General features: G+C 41.7%; 3 protein-coding genes across 4 annotated transcripts; 1 reads left to right on the top strand and 2 right to left on the bottom strand.

The window, feature by feature from the left end:
• Positions 1-12603: 12603 nt before the first annotated feature.
• LOC135440268 (protein YIPF1) lies at positions 12604-14214 on the bottom strand. Of its 2 annotated transcripts, none has more exons than XM_064699349.1 (4): positions 13618-14214; positions 13354-13560; positions 13190-13285; positions 12604-13124 (listed from the first exon to the last, which is right to left on the bottom strand). In XM_064699349.1, the coding sequence occupies exons 1-4, from the start codon at positions 14086-14088 to the stop codon at positions 12828-12830; spliced, it is 1071 nt and encodes a 356-aa protein (XP_064555419.1). In that variant the 5' UTR covers positions 14089-14214; the 3' UTR covers positions 12604-12827. The 2 variants fall into 2 exon arrangements, with proteins under 2 accessions (XP_064555419.1, XP_064555420.1); XM_064699350.1 differs by having other exon boundaries at positions 13190-13282; positions 13618-14212.
• Positions 14215-14495: 281 nt separating this feature from the next.
• Positions 14496-16252, top strand: Brms1 (breast cancer metastasis-suppressor 1-like protein). The gene is made up of 3 exons (XM_064699351.1): positions 14496-14910; positions 14968-15212; positions 15272-16252. Exons 1-3 carry the CDS (start codon positions 14715-14717, stop codon positions 15632-15634), a joined length of 804 nt encoding a protein of 267 aa, XP_064555421.1. The 5' UTR covers positions 14496-14714; the 3' UTR covers positions 15635-16252.
• Positions 16253-17276: 1024 nt separating this feature from the next.
• On the bottom strand, positions 17277-18010 carry mRpL49 (mitochondrial ribosomal protein L49). The gene is made up of 2 exons (XM_064699352.1): positions 17872-18010; positions 17277-17813 (listed from the first exon to the last, which is right to left on the bottom strand). The coding sequence occupies exons 1-2, from the start codon at positions 17926-17928 to the stop codon at positions 17331-17333; spliced, it is 540 nt and encodes a 179-aa protein (XP_064555422.1). The 5' UTR covers positions 17929-18010; the 3' UTR covers positions 17277-17330.
• Between the last annotated feature and the right edge of the window lie 448 nt (positions 18011-18458).

Genomic DNA, 18458 nt, shown 5'->3' with positions numbered 1-18458 from the left:
CGCAACGTATCCTGTGTTGAGAGTTGTGCTTCAACATAAACCAGAAGCAGCAAAGTAAAAAAAAAGTACAAAAACAAAATGAAAAAAAAAACAGACGGTAAAAGAACTACAACAATGAAAACAACAACTACAAATGGCAGCAACAGCAGGCAGCACCTACAGGGCAGCACCATAGCAGGGCCCCGTAAAGCTCCAAGCTCTCCGCTCAGCTTTCAGCTGCAAACTCTACACACAAAAGGCAAAGCTGCGACGCAACGCTTGCGACTGCAGCTGGACCAAGTCTCCAAAGCACAATTCGATTTCATTTGCCTGCAAATGCATTTGGATAATTTACGATGTGCCGGGCACAAACGAACTTTAATGCAGGCGCATATAAAATTTATACATAACATATACATATACATGTAGTATATATAGTATATATGTATATAATATAAAAAAATCTATATAAATGAGAGCTTCACACTCTATCACTCTTTCTCTCACTCTCATATCATTGGAGCACACATATAATCTGTGTAATTGCTGGCATACTCTCACCCACACACACACACACACACACACTCACACACACTAGCGCACACGCACTTCTTATATGGCGCCTTTTATTTGCAGTGTGACCACATGAGCGCTTGAAAATAATTGAAAATACACGCCTGTTCGACGGCCAGGGCTTTAGTTGTTGTGTTGCGCAGTGTAGTTACCTCTAATTAATGGTCTACCAGATGATACAACAGCTGCAAATGGCAGACGCAGCAGTGCAATTTGAATGCATAACGGGATCGTTAACGTAACCCCAAAGAACCGTTAAAGCTCAGATTGTGGTGGAAAGGGAAATGGGGCTCGGGGAAAACGTGTCCTTCCCACTGAAGATACTGGGAAAGTGTTTGCATCAAATGCAAATAACGTAGATCGCTTTTGTTATTATTATCTTAATTATTATTATAATAATAACCTTACTTGAATTCATGAGAATCACATAGTGAGGCCATATTTAAAAATACGTTTATATTTACGTGTTTACTTTAAAAACCAATGTTATGTAAGCTTTTCCTACGTTTTGTTTGAGTCAATATATTTAGTAATAGTCTTATATAGATCTATAATATTATGCAAAGGGTATACAATTTTAAATAAGAAGCTGTAAGCACTAAGATGCCTAGATGACTGTAATTATAATTATAAGTATAAGTATATCTTTATAAACAATAAAATTTTCCATACAACAACTTAATTTTCGACCGATCGTTCCTATGGCAGCTGTATGATATAGTGGTCCGATCTTAATAGGATTTTGCATATATATGGGGAACGTAGTAAAACTAATAAATACCAAGTTAAGTAAAGATAACTTTATAAACAAAAATATTTTTCATACAAGAACCTACTTTTCGACCGATCGTTCCTATGGCAGCTATATGATATAGTGGTCCGATCTTAATAGGATTTTGCATATATATGGGGAACGTAGTAAAACTAATAAATACCAAGTTAAGTAAAGATATCTTTATAAACAAAAATGATTTTCATACAAGAACCTACTTTTCGACCGATCGTTCCTATGGCAGCTATATGACATAGTGGTCCGATCCAGCTGGTTTTGACATATGAACTGCGTGCAACAGATAGAGGGACTTCTGCAAAGTTTCATAAAGATAGCTTTAAAACTAAGAGACTAGTTCGCATAGAAACAGACAGACGGACAGAGGGACAGAGGGACATGGCTATATCAAATATACTTGATATACATATATACTATTCAAGGAGCTACATGACAAGTTTGGTGACTCTAGCTCTAACAACCTAAGAGATTTGCTCAAAAACAGGATTTCGATATCGATGTGTATCGATTACTTGGAAAAGGGGCAAGTTATCGGAAACAAACTCGTACTGTGCGGGAACTAGGAGGATCTACATTCCAAATTTCAAATCTCTCCTTGCGTTCATACATACGGGCGGACGGACAGGCGAACAGACGGACGGACAGATAGACGGAGAGACGGAACGACTCGGCTAGATATACAGAGTGTTAAGTAGATAGGATAAAGAGATAGTATTGGGAAAGTAATGGGAAGTCACCGGGGGAAAATTTACAGCCTGTCCGGCAAGCTATGCCCCTGCTCATAGCTGGGAATGGTCAGTGACTTCCCGAAGGTATCCTGAAAGCAACGATTTTATTAGGGGTAGAGAAAGTTCGGTAGAGAAAACGTGATGCAAACTATTGTAATTTTTACATAGAACGCGAAAAGGATTGTGCATAGCGTAGTCTGTTGTGCACGTCGATAGGAATAAGGTTGCTCTAGCCGGAACAGAGAATTGAAGAGGCCCCAAGCAGAAAAGGAGAATCTATATCGCCAACAACTCAACAACTCATGTAGAAAGACAACACCGAGAATTGTCCTACGGTTGGTTAACGACGGAAGATTAAGAAGAAGCAGCCAGCTGGAATAGGATGGCAACCGAAGATTAGGGTCCCAATTAAAACCTCGTAAGGCAAAAAGCAGAAATTGCTTCTGAACAGATTCAATACGATCCTGGCTATTGTTATACTGCGAAGACCAAATGCAAGAGCAGTATTCAAGGATTGGACGAACAAGAGAGATACAGTACAGAAGTTTCGTTATAAAAGGATCGTTAAACTCTTTAGACCATCGTTTAATGAATCCAAGTACACATTTTGCCTCATTAACGATGCTATCTATGTGAAGATTGAAGCAGAGCTTAGAATCAAAAAGAACGCCTAGATCCTCAACTGTTAGTATACGTTGCAATGGAGTATTGTCGATTGCATTGTATAACTGACAAGATAAGGTGTAGTACGATTAAATGTCATAAACATACACTTTGAACAATTCAGATACAATTGATTGGCCGAACACCAAAGTTGCATAGCGTTCAAATCGTCTTGAAGACGAGAATGATGTTGGGGGTTAGTGTATGATAGAATAAGTTTCACGTCGTCCGCATACATGAGTACACGGGCATGGGATATAACAGAGGGGAGATCATTTATAAAAAGAGTAAAGAGTAAAGGTCCAAGATGGACTACCTTGAGGAACACCAGAAGTAACGTGAACCTGTTTAGAGGTAGTCAGCCTCAGCATTACTCTTTGGGTCCTACCTTTTAAATAAGAACTAATCCAAAACAAAAGAGACGGAGGGAAACCTTTTCGGTCAAGTTTAAAAAGTAAAATGTCATGGTGCACGGAGTCAAACGCCTTACTGAAGTCAGTGTCAATGACATCAGTTTGCATTTTCGAAAGAAAAGCATCATTTACCAAGGAAGTAAACTCAAGCAGATTGGTCGTAGTTGACCGATTCTTTACGAATCCATGTTGAACAGGGGAAACAACTGATTTGCAGAAATGCTGCAAATTCGAAGTGATTATTTTTTCAAATAATTTAGGAATAGCGGACAGTTTTGCAATGCCCCTGTAATTTTCTATATCAGACTTTCCACCTTTCTTGTGGAGAGGAATGATATAAGATTCGTTCCAAAGAGATGGAAAGACAGAAGATTCAAGGGATAGATTAAAAAGCTTTAGCAATGGATAAACAAGGGAAGAACTACACTCCTTGAGTAGACAACTAGGAATATTGTCAGGCCCAGGAGAGAAAGAAGATTTTAAAGAATTTAAAGCTAAAAGGAGAGAGGAATGGGAAATAATAGGAGGAGGTATAGAACTAGAGGAAGTAATAGTGTAAGGGTAAGAATTATTATTAGGACAGACCCATTTCAGGGTATAAAAATATACAAATAAAATTACAATAAAAGTAAAATGAAAACAAAAAGATGGCATGATTTGGTGTTCCATTCTGATCCCTTAATCCTTTTACCTGTGCTCTCTTTTCACTATTTCCCCTTTCTCCCTAACTCTCTCAAGTTTTGTAAACATGTATAAGAAGAGAACTATTTAGAGTATATATTGAAGATATAGCGAATGTGGAGGTCCTTATCAGAAGTAGTGCTAGGCTAGGCCAAGTAGAGCTTAAATTAGTAAGCCGCTCTACCTTAAAGGGAGTACTTACTGTATTTCTTGACCTGCTCGTTTCCCCTTCATAAGAAACTTTATCTGCAAGCATTTTTCTTTAGACTTCAACTCTGGGTATCCTTTTGAAGGTTTCCCAGTCTAAAACCTCTTCAAAATTTTTCATAATTCCATATTTTTCTGGCTTTTCGCTTGAGTACTTTTCCGTTTCTAATTATTGACTAGATACCACATTTTCATCAAAAGGACTTGACAGTGCACAAAATAACCAAGAGGGTTGGGGGGAGGGGAGGGCACGCGGGTAGCGGGTGGTTCGTCAATTGCAATTAGTAAACGCAGCTGACATTCGGGTCAACAGGAGGTAGGCGCAGCAGGGGAGTTGAGAGGGGAGGGGAGGCGGGCTAGTGGTTCGGAGGCGTTTCAGTGCGGAAGTAAATGGAGTTGCCTTTTGAACAATTTCAATTAATTAAAATAAATAATGGAATTATATGCGGTTCGTGCGCCACAAAAGGCGCCACCCAACCACCCAATCCCACTATGGGTGGGGGGGTGGGGGGGCCTGGTCGGGTCAGTGGGGTCGCTCGTCTTATCAAAGCCGCAAGCTGGGCCGCATACATAATCAGATGCGCTAGATGCGGGTGGCTGTGGGGCACGGTGTGGGGCACGGTGTGGTGCCTGCAACAAAATCAATGCAGCTGCGCAAAGCTCGAAGCGTGGCGGCAAAAGCTTTCGCTGCGTAGGGGACGCTGCCACGACACCGTGTAGACTTTGGCCAGGCGCAGCCGAAGCCCGTGTAGACTTTCGGCAAGCCCAACTGAAAACTGGAGCACCTCAACGCGGGGGCTGGTGCACGGCACGCGCACACATCCGGAACGCTGGATACACAGCTGGCGACGATGATGCTGCCGCATCTGAAATTATGTCAGGCAGCGAGGTACACGCCCCAAAACGCACCGGCCGGCCGTCCGCACGCAATGCCTCCCCTCCCCTCCCCTCCCCTCACCCACCCAACACGCATGCCCCAGCTCTTGACAAACCCGCTCCATTCACCTGGCTGGACAAACTTTAACTGCAGCCGGGCCGCATTAAAGCCAAATGAATCACATTCAAATCACGTTGCCACGGGGCACGTGGCCCATCCCCCCCCCCCCTCCCTTTTACTACCCCTCACCCGTCAAGCAACTGCAGCTGACAAGTGGAACAGCTGCTAACAAGCTAAAAATATAAAAATACGCAATGAAAGAAGCAGAATACGAAGAATCAGAGCAATTGCCCCCAAGCAAATGTCCTACTAAGAATATGGTAACCCCGGCAACCATCCAATTTCAGGCTCTCAATTCGTGTTATGTATTTTATTTACATTATGCTCGACTGAACAAATGCGAATCCCTACGACAATTTGATCAACATTTCTTCTTCAGTTCTGTGCTTGTTTTATATTGCACACTATAAGACACAATTACCCGGCGTCGCCAGGTTCAAATGAAGTGCAAGTGCCGCAAACATTGTTTCTGGCATCTTTGGACAAAGCCCCAATTAATTTTTGATGATAATTAAATTGAATTCCCTTACAACTAATATTTAGTTTCTTAGACATATGTTGCCTCCCCTCCCTCGATTGACTGACTGATTGACTGACTAATTGACTGATACACTTACTGGTTGACTGATTGATTAACTGAGTGATTGACTGATTGATTAACTGAGTGATTGAGTGATTAACTGACAGACTGATTGGCTGACTGATTTACCGACTGATTGACCGAGTGATTGACTAGCTAATTGACTAACAGATTGACTGGCTAGTTGATTGACTGACTGATACACTTACTGATTGGCTGACTGATTAACTGAGTGATCGACTATATGATTGATTGATTGATTAACAGACTGATTGTATGACTGATCATCTGAGTGATTGACTGAATGAATGACTGACTGACTGACTGGAGGAATGACTGACTGATTGAATTAGTGATTGATCAAGTGATTGCTAACCAACGCACAAACCAAACCCCAAGAACTTGCAAATTTCAGGCACAAGTAAGAAAAATAGGCGGAAAATGATTGCATTCAACATTTTTGGCTGGGCATTGGATCGATTTAAAATTCACTTTCCAAGTTCTTTGTAAACATTCGGTTCGGCTTTAATATCGTCTAATGAAATTGAAATATGGTTCGATTGTTATTGGTGTCCAATCGGAAATTGTAAAAGCAAGTCAAAAGGTAGAGTTCAAGCAAACCAAAATAAAAAAAAAGCACAAGAAAAATGTCAGCAGTCTGTACTTTGTTCGTTGCTTAACGCTTGTGATTCGCAACTGGTTCTGGCGATGACAGTTGGACAAGCCGTTTGCAATCCTTGACTCCATAACAAAATTTGCTGCTGATAGAAACGGGTGGTTACCAAACAGACAACTCACGTGTTTATGCCATCTTTTGTCTTGGTAATTTTTAAATAAAAATAAGCAACTTGGACCTCAAAATGCGTACAATTTCGATGGCATTAGTTGGTAACAAGATGGACGCAAAAAAAATATGCTAAACAGTTTACGGTTTGTTGGCCACGAGCTACTTCAACAGGTCGAATGGGAATTGGAGAATGCGATGTGCATTTCGCATTTTGCATTCGTAAAAGAGCCGCCCGCTGCCTTTGTGGCTGCCAGTTGCAGCTGCTGCCCACGGCGAGGCCGCCCGGAGGCCCGCAACCATATGCAAATATCTTGGCTCAAGTGGCATTTTAACGCTTCAAATGCATTACGAGGGCGGCTCAAAGTGGGAGCCACACACACAAACACGCACGCCCACTAATTGACGCAAAAAAAATATACATACATATATATATTTATGTAAATTTAATAAAATAAATACCCAAAAAAAAGCATGTCTCACGAGCCGCTGCACATAAGCTAATTTCAAAAAAGAAAAAAAATTCAGCGAACGTCGAGTGACTTCCGTTTCCGCAACGCCAGCAGACAAGTACCGTGAAGGGGGTGTGCGCGGGCGTTAGGGGTAGTCCTTAAGCACAAGCTTGTGCAGTACCCCTTGCCATAACTTACGCTAATCAGTTGAGAAAGAATACGAGCCGGAGGCATTCACCTAAATTGTATAGCATAAAGGTACAATAAGTCAGTCTTTAAATCAATCAGTGAGCTTTATACATGATTGAGACACTGACTAACTCATCAGTCAATCAAGCTAATACTGATTGACTGAATAACTGACTGACGGACAGACTGATTAAGGCACAATGCAAGCCATACGTTACATCAGTCATTCAGTCGCTCAGTCAGTCAGTCTCCCAATCAATCCGTTTTATTTAAGATTCAGAAACTGACTGACTTATCAATATATATATATTTAAATAATTGAACAGTCCGTCGGTCAGTCTCTCAATCAAACACATATGCATATCTTTCTTTGCATAAAAAACTGAGACACACCGTGGGACTGACTGATTAACGCACAAGCCAATCCATACGAAACATCAGTCAGTCAGTCAGCCAGTCAGCCTCTAAATCAATCAACGAGTTTTATGTATGATTAACTAATCAATCAATCAGTTTTATATTGATTGACAAACTGGCTAACAGACCGATCAATGCACAGACCAAGCCATACATCAGTCAGTCAGTCGGTCAGTTGGTAAGTCGATATGATTGAGAGACTGACTGATGATGTAAATATATATACGCATATCTATATAATTAATCAGTCTTTCAGTCTCTCAATCAATCATCTATGTATATAAAATTAATTAATTGAGAGGCAGACTGACAGACTGACTGACTGACTGACTGATTAAAGCACAGCCCAAGCCATCTCGCAATCAATCAGTTTTAGATATGATTGTGATACTGACTAACTAATTTATATCAGTCAATCAGTCAGAACAGTTTTATATATATAGAGATAATAAGTCAGTCCGACAGTCGGTCACTCAATCAATCAGCTTTATATCCATAGATATTGACTGACTGACTCACAGGCCAAACCGCAAGCGCTAAAAAATGATTTTCCCAGTAGTTACCTCTACCGCTGTAAATGACACAGTATTCAACTGCTAGAAACTTGCAAAGATCGAGTTTATTTCAAATAATCGATAACTTTCGCATAATCGATAAAGTTCGATACTGTTTTTTGACCATAGCTCTTTGCTTTGAAGAGCTTGAGTGAGATCGGGCAATAGACGTAGAAGTTAATCACGGACACATTTCCCAAAGTGTGTATGTGTGTGTGTGTGTGTGTGTGTGTACTCTTGTGCTTGCATAGAAATAAGCTAGAGTGTATGTACTGGCAGCTGGGCTTAGGGTATCTCCTGGTCGAGCACTGCCGACCCGTGCTTAATTCTTTCTTGAAACTTTCAGGACATTTTCATATCTATACTAAATGTATATGCTCTCTATGTATATGCTTAACTTCCTGACTTCCATTTTCCCAGCTGGATATAAATTTAATAAAATTTTCCCTCAATCGAGTTTGAATTTTATTTATATATATACATATATGTTTATGCTTTGCAATTTGCGTGCCATGAGAAAAATAATGAATTGCATTCCGCATTTGCAGTTTCAATTACACATTTCCAATTTGGCTGGCAAACAAATTGTCAACTGCAGCCGCCGCTGCTGACGTGATGTATACGCCTCATAAGCCAGCGGCATGCCGCATTCTGTGCCCACATACAAAGTCAGCAGCATTTTCATGCATGAATGTATGCGTGCAAACGGCAACGGGGGCAACGGAGGCAACGGGGGCGCCAATGCACGCAAGCCAATTGTTGCTATCCCGCTCGCACCTTCGAGCATCTAAAGCGCGAGGGTGGGCCAGGGCTGTCGAGGATTAGGCAGCACGAAAAAAAACAATGCGACCAAGCAGTGCCCGACTAGCAGATACCCTGTGACTAGCGCTGAGCTAATGTTAACAACATACCAGCTGCCTTCGGTACACACGTTTGCACGTCATCTTCCCATATATTCGAAATGCGTTCTTGAATAACTTGGCTGTTCCATGTCTGATCTTGATGAAATTTTCAAGCCTTTAATATGCCATAAAAAGGTGTGTAAATACCCACGCCCAGGGCAGAGCGTCCAAAATTGAGGCACCGAGCTAGGTATTCAAAACGTAAAACATTCCCAATATATAACATCCTACACTACACGGTGAAGCCTGCACGCATAGATCTATTATACCTGTTCTTAACCATTTTTTACAGAGTATTAACGTAACAGAAGCAAAATAAACGACAAATCTAACGATGCGTTGGAGGCTGGAATATTTGCATTCGAAATTGAGAAATTTCCTCTTTAATATATTTCCAAGTGTTTGCTGGAGTGTATGTGTGTGTGTGTGTGTGTGTGTGTGACACCAAAGTGCCACGAGTATGTTGTGGGCAAAAGTGCTTGGCTGGCAGATACCCTGCAAAGTACAGTACCTTATATACATATTGAACGTAACTAATCTATATACATAAGTATACCTGATTCCATATACGATATCATTAGCTTCCATAGTCTGTAAAAAATATAGTATCTATTTAATACATATTTTATACATATATATATATTTTTAAATATATATTTATATATTTTTTTTTTTTATAATTTTCTTTCTTTTATCCAATATAATATCAAATTTTCAACAGTTTTCCCTAAATTATCCTAAATTATAAATAAAAAGAAATTTAGCCAAACGGCAGTTGGTATCATTTAGTGAGTGTGCCCTGTACTTTTGTTAACACGCATTTACGTATAAAGGATGTATCCATATAAAATACAGGGTGACATTTCTAGAGCAACGCCTCAGGCACAGTTACAGTACAGTACAGTAATGCCTGCCCAAGATGACCAATGCCATTGTTAGGATTTTCAGAGGGTGCAATTAAGGTGCTATTCAAGTTAATAAATAGTTCTTAAACATTTAATAATAACTAATCGTTCAGGTTATGATTAAAAATTTGCATTAATGCCAAGTTTGGTCAAGATATCTGAGAAAGTTCCCGACTAGGGGATAGCAAATTAAAGATACTTGAAGTATATATATATATAAATATATATATACTATTCTGGAAGCTTACAAAACATACGGACAGACGGACATGACTAGATTGACTCGACTTGTGATGCTGATCAAGAATATATATACTTTATGCTTCCTCCTGCCTGTTGCATATATGATCAAAAATTTTATTATACCCTTTTACTCATTTTCAATGGGTTCAATGGATCAAGAATATATACATAGGGAGAGAGAGATATGAGATAGATATATAAAGCGTTACAGTGAGGCATAAAGAGAAAGGAAAAGGCTTAAAGATAATCGGTTTATATACCTTGGCATATCTTAAATTTATGCCGAATATCACAAAAAAACCATTGCAAATAGTTAATAGTAAAAAATAGATGCGAAGTTTATTTTATAATTTGAGTGCGACAAACTATGCAAATATCTCTTCACATTCGCTTGAGGCTCTATACATTTTTCTAGTTTCTCTTCAAGTTTGATTTGCATTCATTTATTTAGAAGGAGCACCCTGTTTATTTGGAGGCTGCTGCCATGCAAATAATTTGCACATTGCTGGAATAAATAAACCAAGCGAATAAAATTCACCAAAGCAAGAAATGCACAGAATCGAGGATACATTTGAGGGTGTAAGCGTATTCTGCGGCAAGCCGAACACTAAATACCCTTGCTGATATTTGGCTTTTGCAGATAAGTATGTTCGAATTGTGAAGCTAGCAAATGCTGAGTTTGAAGAAAATACAAAACTTCAGCTTTCGACCGATTCTTTTTATAAAATACAGTAGTGCGATCCAAATATGATGTGGCTCATATATACGAAGCATAGGTTGGACGTAGATTTTGAACCAACTTTTCGACCGATCTTTCCTATGACAGCTATATGATATAGTTGTCCGATGTTCATAGGATTTGGTATATATATGAGGAGCATAGGTAAAATTATAAATGCCGGGTTTCGGCCAGATATCTTGCTAAACAAACAAGTTTTCCATACAAGAACTTAATTTTGAACCGATCTTTCCTACGACAGCGATACGATATAGTGGTCCGATGTTCATAGGATTTGGTTTATATATGAGGAGCATAGGTAAAATTATAAATGCCGAGTTTGGGCAAGATATCTTGCTAAACAAACAAGTTTTCCATACAAGAACCTAATTTTGAACCGATCTTTCCTATGACAGCTATATGATATAGTTGTCCGATGTTCATAGGATTTGGTATATATATGAGGAGCATAGTTAAAATTTTAAATGCCGGGTTTGGGCCAGATATCTTGCTAAACAAACAAGTTTTCCATACAAGAACCTAATTTTGAACCGATCTTTCCTATGACAGCTATATGTTATAGTTGTCCGATGTTCATAGGATTTGGTATATATATGAGGAGCGTAGTTAAACTTACACGTTACACATTTTATGACAAAATCAAAATACCTTTTAAAAGGGTATGTGTGTGTGCGTGTGTGCGTGTTCGTGTGTGTGTGTTTGGAAGAATTCAACCTGGCAGCAAAGGACCCAATCCACAAATCAGTCCACCGCAGGGCAGGCTCTCCATGTGGAATACCAATGCCTGTGTGTGCGTGTGTGTGTGCGTGTGTATATGTGCGTGTGCGTGTGTGTGTGTGCACGTGCGGCCATTAGGAAATTAGTGATGCTCCAAGCAGCAACAACAATAGGCACTTTTGGGCCACATTTGGAGTTTGGGCGAAATTCAATTGAAAGACTCGAATTTGGGCATAAGCGAACAGCACTTGTGTGTACAGTAGACGCACGCTAAAGGTGACCACAGTGAAAGACAGCCAATGCACAATTCAGGCAGATTGTGAATACAAAGTTTTTATTAATATTATATTAGATATAAGCACACACAAACACAAGCAAAGCAAAAAGTCGCGACTGGTTTACACGTGTCCGTTATCGGATAACAGACTGTACCCAAAATGCAGCCAGTTTTCTTCAAAAGGAAATGAGTGTGGAATTCGTGTATTCAATTGCATAATATTGGAAACATATAATGATGGATATTGCAAGCTTAAAAAACTAAGAATTTTATTTAAGAAAAATCCGAAAGACATTTCTTCTGAAGTTTCGGATTTTAGGTAATTTTTGCCCATTGATCTCAACTTACTTCGGAATGTAGTATATCTAGGTTTTTACTTATTTTATTATATTCGATTTTTCTTCGATTTTTAGTTTTTTCGGTTTGAAACACTTTTGACCCCAAAATTACCTAAAATAGCAGAAAAAAAACAGACATTTCTATTAGGCGGACATTTCTTTTTGGCAAACACTTAATTACTTATATATAAGGCTCTATTAGGCGGACACAACTCTTGAGCGGACAAATACCAACTGACAATCTCTGCGCGTCCCAGAGAGTTCTTACTGTGTTCATATATACAATGCTTTTCATTTATATAAATAAAGAATAAGTATTTTTATTTGTCAACCGACGCGTGCTCGTTCGCGAGCGTTCACTGTACCAGTTAAACACGAAGCGTAAAGCCACGCATAAGCCCCAATTGAAGTAAACCCAAAACAAACATAAATCCCGCTAAGACGCAGTTGGGGGAAATAAATTTTAACAACCCGATATTTGGCACGCCTTTGTCCGAGTCTTCGGAGAGCCAGAAAAAGGCGAACCCATTTCTAGACTTAGCTCTTAAGAATTTATTTGAATTAACAGCCGGCAGCAGTTGACATCTGGTTAAGCGACCAACAAAATTGTTGTTTAAAGAGGGAAAATAAAATAAGAATAATTATTTGGAACTAAATGTACAACAGAAATATCGAAATTTGCTTAGCTTGGAATGATCTCTATCCGGTGATATTGCCCGGCGGCAGATCGCCGGCCACCGCTTGTGTGGATAATTTGGGTAAGGCGGCCTTCAGCAGCGGTGCGGGCGTTGGCTTTGCGGCCAACGCCGCTTCCGGTGGACTGTGAAAGAAGTAGAGCAGAAAACCGGCGGCCAGTATAATATGGGCGCCAAGTATGCCAATGATGAGGAATAGCGAAAACTTCGAATTGCGCAGCGCGGGCGTCAGCACCGCGATTAGCACCGTGCCGGAAAGCAGAGCGGCCGTTATAACGAGCAGCCACTGTAGCAATGAAATCTGCAAATTGAACATATTTAATACAATCTCACATAATTGATATGCCAAATGCCCGGGGCACGCACATTGATCACCCAGAGTACGGAGACGGGTATATAAATGGCCAGGCTATAACCATAGATGCACATGAGCGACAACAGGCTGGGCGTATAGCTGGCCTGCTAGAGCGAGACAGAGAATAACAATGAGAGAGAGGAGAGCAGGCAATAATTGTGAGTTTCTAACTAACGCTGTCCGTTTCGACGGCATCCGCTTCATCCACAGGCTTGAGGCTATACTTGAACAACGCCCAGAGCACGGCCGGCAATATGTTGGCATACAGAAAGATGCAGGTGGCCGCATACGAGACCAGGTGGAAATTGTAGTGCCAATGGTAGCTATCGTTCGCCTGCTGCAAATAGCTGGCAATATTGCCGCTAATCGCTATCGAGAAGATCTGAAAACGAAGCGCATGTGAGTGCATATAAAGGGCGTGACTGTGGCTGTGCTTTACCAGCGTTATGGTTATCCAAAATGGACCATACAGATCCGGATTCTCGCCGATGTTCATGCGCAAATAGTTGGCAGCGGCCCGTTTCGGTACCATTGAGTTCACAATGCGCTCGAGCACCATATACGTGTCCACGTTGAAGAACTGCTGATAGTACTCCATGGTCAGAAACGAGAGACGTGCACCGCCTGCGGCTCCATCCGCTGAGGCGCCCGATGCTCCGGCTGGACCAGCGCCACCGCCGACCATTGTTTGGGCCGAGTTGCTCATATCGTAGATAAGATCGGAGAGCGGATCACCACGTTGACGCTGTGCGTTAAAGTTGCCGCCGCCGCCGCCGCCGCTGCCGCCGCCGCTGCCGCCGCCGCCAGTCGCATGCGTTGGCGAGTTAACATTGATTTGTGCTGGTGTGCCGCTATTAGTTGCGCTATAGTCGCGAAACTGTAGCAAATCATCGGCGGTTGGCGTTTCCATATCTCGCTGATGGCACTACAATATAATTTGTTCACGCTCTTTACAAAAATTACACGTATTTATCGCAGTGCCTATTTGTTTTTCTCGTTCTTTTTTTTTCACACTCATACGTCAGCTGTTTACTTGGCGCGTGCGTGTGACCATATCGTATTTTTATGCAACACTTTTGGTATTCGGATTTGGTATTTTTCCTGCAACACTTGAATACGTGTGGTCAAGACAACACATTTGTATTATGATTAATTTTCCCATCAATTTTTTTTAATGCTATCATTTAACTATGATTAACGCTTAAAAAGCACGCCAAAAAGTCGTTGTGAGTTTTAAAAAATGTATCGATAGAGTTCAATTATAGTCGATAGTGCTGCGCTATGCAGCACTGCTTGCCTTGCGTCGTCAGCCAACACTTTTTGCAGCTGCAGTACAAAACAATATTCGCAGCCAGTAAATTTCCACATAGTTTACTAAATCGAAGGAAAACTAGTGAAAATAAGAAATATAATTTTCCTAAAAGGTGTAGATCGCGCGGCAGACAAGTGAGTGAAGTGCTTGCTTATCAAACGACAAGCCAACCGTGTTAGCGCTATAAACAAATAGCCCCGCTCCCCACCCAAAGTACAACCCAAATGCCAGTTAAAAATGGCGAATCGGATGCGGAGGGCGACGTCTCTGGTGCGGAGTCGGAGCGCTCCAACTCCAGCCAGGCACACGACACCTCCGACGAGGAGGAGGAGGAGGCAAACGAATGCGATTCCGATGATTCCTCCGAAATGGATGCCAGCGAAATTGAGCTGCGCCGCGCCGAACACATAGAGGATCTGGGTAAGCAGCAAAATTGGCGCCAATTCATGACCACATATTACTGACCGATCTGTACAGCCAGCCTCGAGCGGCAATTTAGCCAACTGCGCGAACAATATTATTACGAACGCATCAGCCTCATTGAACAGCAGCTGTCAGATGTGCGTTCCGGCCGATCCGAGGAGTTTGTGCAGCCGCAAAAGGAGCTCGACAAAGTGTATCGGACGCGCATTGAGGTCGCCGATGTGCTGCGCAAGTTCCGCCTGCAGAATATCGAACACAAATATCTGTCCGAGGAGCAGGCAGCATCCCAGCACTTTGAGGTAAGTCTTCAGGCTTTTCTTTTGGGCTGCAACATTTCAAACAACTTTTGCCTTGCCAGAGCGAGAAACAAATGGCAGCTGATAATTTGCGCGAGGATCTTATGGAGCGCATACGACGTCTCGAAGAGGACCGACACAATGTGGACATCTCCTGGGATGATTGGGGCAATGACAAGCGGCAGAGCAAAGTACGTGGACCTGGACGCAAAAAGGCCGTCACCGTCACCGGCCCCTACGTTGTATATATGCTGCGCGAGGAGGATATTATGGAGGACTGGACGATTATACGCAAGGCGCTGAAACGTTCCTCCACGGCGGCCGTGACGGCAACGGCGGGCGGTGCCCCAACAACGCCGGTCGGCGTTAGTGGCCTGGTGGGCGTGCCGCTAACGCCCACAGCCATGGCGGGCGCCAATGGATAACGGTGGCGTGCCGCTGCCTATGCCCATGCCCGTGCCCGTGCTCGAGCACGTGCACGCAACAAGGAGCTTACCTGATGGCAGCGTAAGGTAGCGAATGCTCTCATACCCAGACCCAAACCGCGTTACTCCTGTTACTCGATGCCCCCATTATGATGATGATGATGATGTTGATGTTGATGTTGATTATGATTGTAATAATCACACGCTCGATTATTGTTTCGAGCCATTATGCTTCTACACTCTTATTGTCTAGTATATAAACAACAACAACAGAATGTCAATCCCCCAGAGAAGCCCCAAGCAAATACAATCCCATACAACTAATCTTAAGTCAAAATTGTAGTATAAATTTACACAAACATATATGCATATATGTATGTCTGCATGCATGCATATGTATTTCTATACGCGCATAACTTTGTATATATAGCTGTATAGAGCGCTAATATCCTATCCCCCGCCCATCCCTGCAGCGTCTCTATCCATACTGTGTAATAAAGTCACGCATTCAGTTCCCGCAGCATATAATCTATTATATGCAATAATGATATATATATTTAGACATATATATAGATATATACATATACATATACATATAAGTGTAGCGTATAAAGCCACAGATCTGTACACTAAATAAAGCCAATTTTTTTCTCATTACTATAAAGCGAAGCGAACTCTTGTTTCTTGATCAGTTCAAACTGAAAATATAAATGTTATATAAATTTTAAGTAAGTATTTTAGATATATACATATATACATCTATATATATATATATATACTATATATATTATATGTGCATTGTATGGAGGTTTTCCCACTCGTTTTTAAAATTGTTTTCAAATAAGAATTTAAGTTCCAAGGCTAAATGAAGATTCCAATTTGTGGAAGCTCTCATTTCCGAATAAACACAGTAAATAGAGCTCTTTGTTTAGTTTTCGTCGGGTTTGCTTTGGATTCGTTTAGATCCATTTACAATTAATATTTATTTATATATATATATATATACAGCTCTATGTCTGGTCTGTTTGATCATACTCGTATTTATAATAATCAAATTATTAAACAATAGCCCAAACCGTAAAATTTGCATTATTTACTGTTAGTTTCCGCTAAAAGTTTCACCCTCAAGGGTGGAAAATTGGTGAAAACGATTGCATGCAATTTGTCTGTTTAGCATTCATTATTTACTGGAGACGTCCTGAACTAGAAAATCCATGTCCCCCCATCCCAACCCGTCATCTTTGATTTCTTGGGATCCTTGGTTTTGTGGATCAAAATTTGAATAATATATCAAAGGATCTGGCTTAAGGGAAAGGTAAACGGGGTTCCAACTTAAGATCAACAGAAAAGTTTAAGAATACATGAACTATTCCCGACATTGGATCAAAGAAAAGGGAATCAAAGACAAACTCTTCCAGAAAAAGATCGAGTCAGTATATTGTGTCAATTCCATATAAAGATCGAAGAAGTTTGTCATATATAAATATATAGTAAACAGAGAGATGAAAAGTGGCTAGACTTCTGCTGGAATGGCTATCTTTAACAAACTTCTAAGATGGCTAATTGAAAGCTCCACGACAAATGGATATAATCTGAATATATATACATACCATATCCGGCATACCGAGTCCAGAGTGCCGACTTTATATGAATTATGTTTATTGACAGTAATTTGCAAGCAATCAAATGGTTTAAACTAAAATCCCAACGTCTTGAGATGCTCCCGCAGCAGGTCCACATAGTCGCCGTGGATGTGTATCTGGCCGCTCAGCTCGTTGACGCGCGTGGCGCACAGTTTCCCATTGCGGGCGCGCTCCACAATGGTGCGCAGTTCGCGCTCCAGGGCCCAGATGTCGCCCTGGACGCGCCGCACCACGGTGAGGCGACGCTGGCCGCGGAAGCGTGTATGCAGATAGACGGGCACCATGTGGTTCTTGGTGCGGGCAACGAAATAGCCGCTGGCCTGGCCGTCGGACTTTGGGGGCTGCCAGCCGGAGGGGTAGGCCGGCTTGGCAATTGGCTGTGGCACTGTGGTTGGGGGCAGCAGGCGCTCCACAAACTTCCATTCGGGCGGATTGTGCAGGACCTCAACCTCTGGATACTGTTCGAGCGGCTGCAACTCGCGGGACGAGCGGAAACTGGACAAACTGGCGGGTTGTGTGTGCAGCGAGCGCACCAGCTGCAAATGGGATTTGTGGTAAGGCGGTGATTGCTTGTTGCCTGAGAGTCGCACTCACCTGTGTCAGTCTGTGCTGCAGCAGGCCGTTGAGCATTACTTTTGCGCTGGCTGCCATAGTTTTCAGTTAAATTGATTTCCAGCAAAAAAAACACAAAATTCTGTTACATATGCGCCGAGTGAGCCACAGTGTGATGAACTAGTTCGCGGCGGCACACTAGCCGAACGGTTGAAGCGTTGCCACCGCGCGTTTTCAGTGCTGTAAAGAGCGCCATTTCGATATTGGCGCCTTTTTGTGCATACCTACATGTGTGCTTGTGTGTGCTTTCAAAAACTTGCATTTCGCGCGCCTGCACGTGTGTGTGTGTGTGTGTGAGTGTGTGTCTGTGTGCGCTTGTATGCAACAAATGCCGCCAGCGACGTCATCGTTAGAGCCAAAGCTTTTAGCACACACTCACACAAATGCACATATGTATGCAAACACAAGCTTATTTTAATCATTGCCGCTGCAGCTGCTTAGTTTGCTGCTGTTGCCGTTTTTCCCATATATTTTTTTTGCTGCATTTGATGTTGATTCTAGCAGCAGCCGCCGCCGCTGCCGCCAACCGTTTGGCATTGTTTACGTTGCAGCTTTTATTTGTCAGCTTT

The sequence above is a fragment of the Drosophila montana genome, unplaced genomic scaffold, assembly GCF_035044405.1.
Source record: "Drosophila montana isolate Dmon_TW-CO22-7 unplaced genomic scaffold, ASM3504440v1 contig_920_1, whole genome shotgun sequence".
Classification (NCBI taxonomy): Eukaryota; Metazoa; Arthropoda; class Insecta; order Diptera; family Drosophilidae; genus Drosophila; species Drosophila montana.
This window is presented reverse-complemented; position numbering and strand designations above follow the sequence as displayed.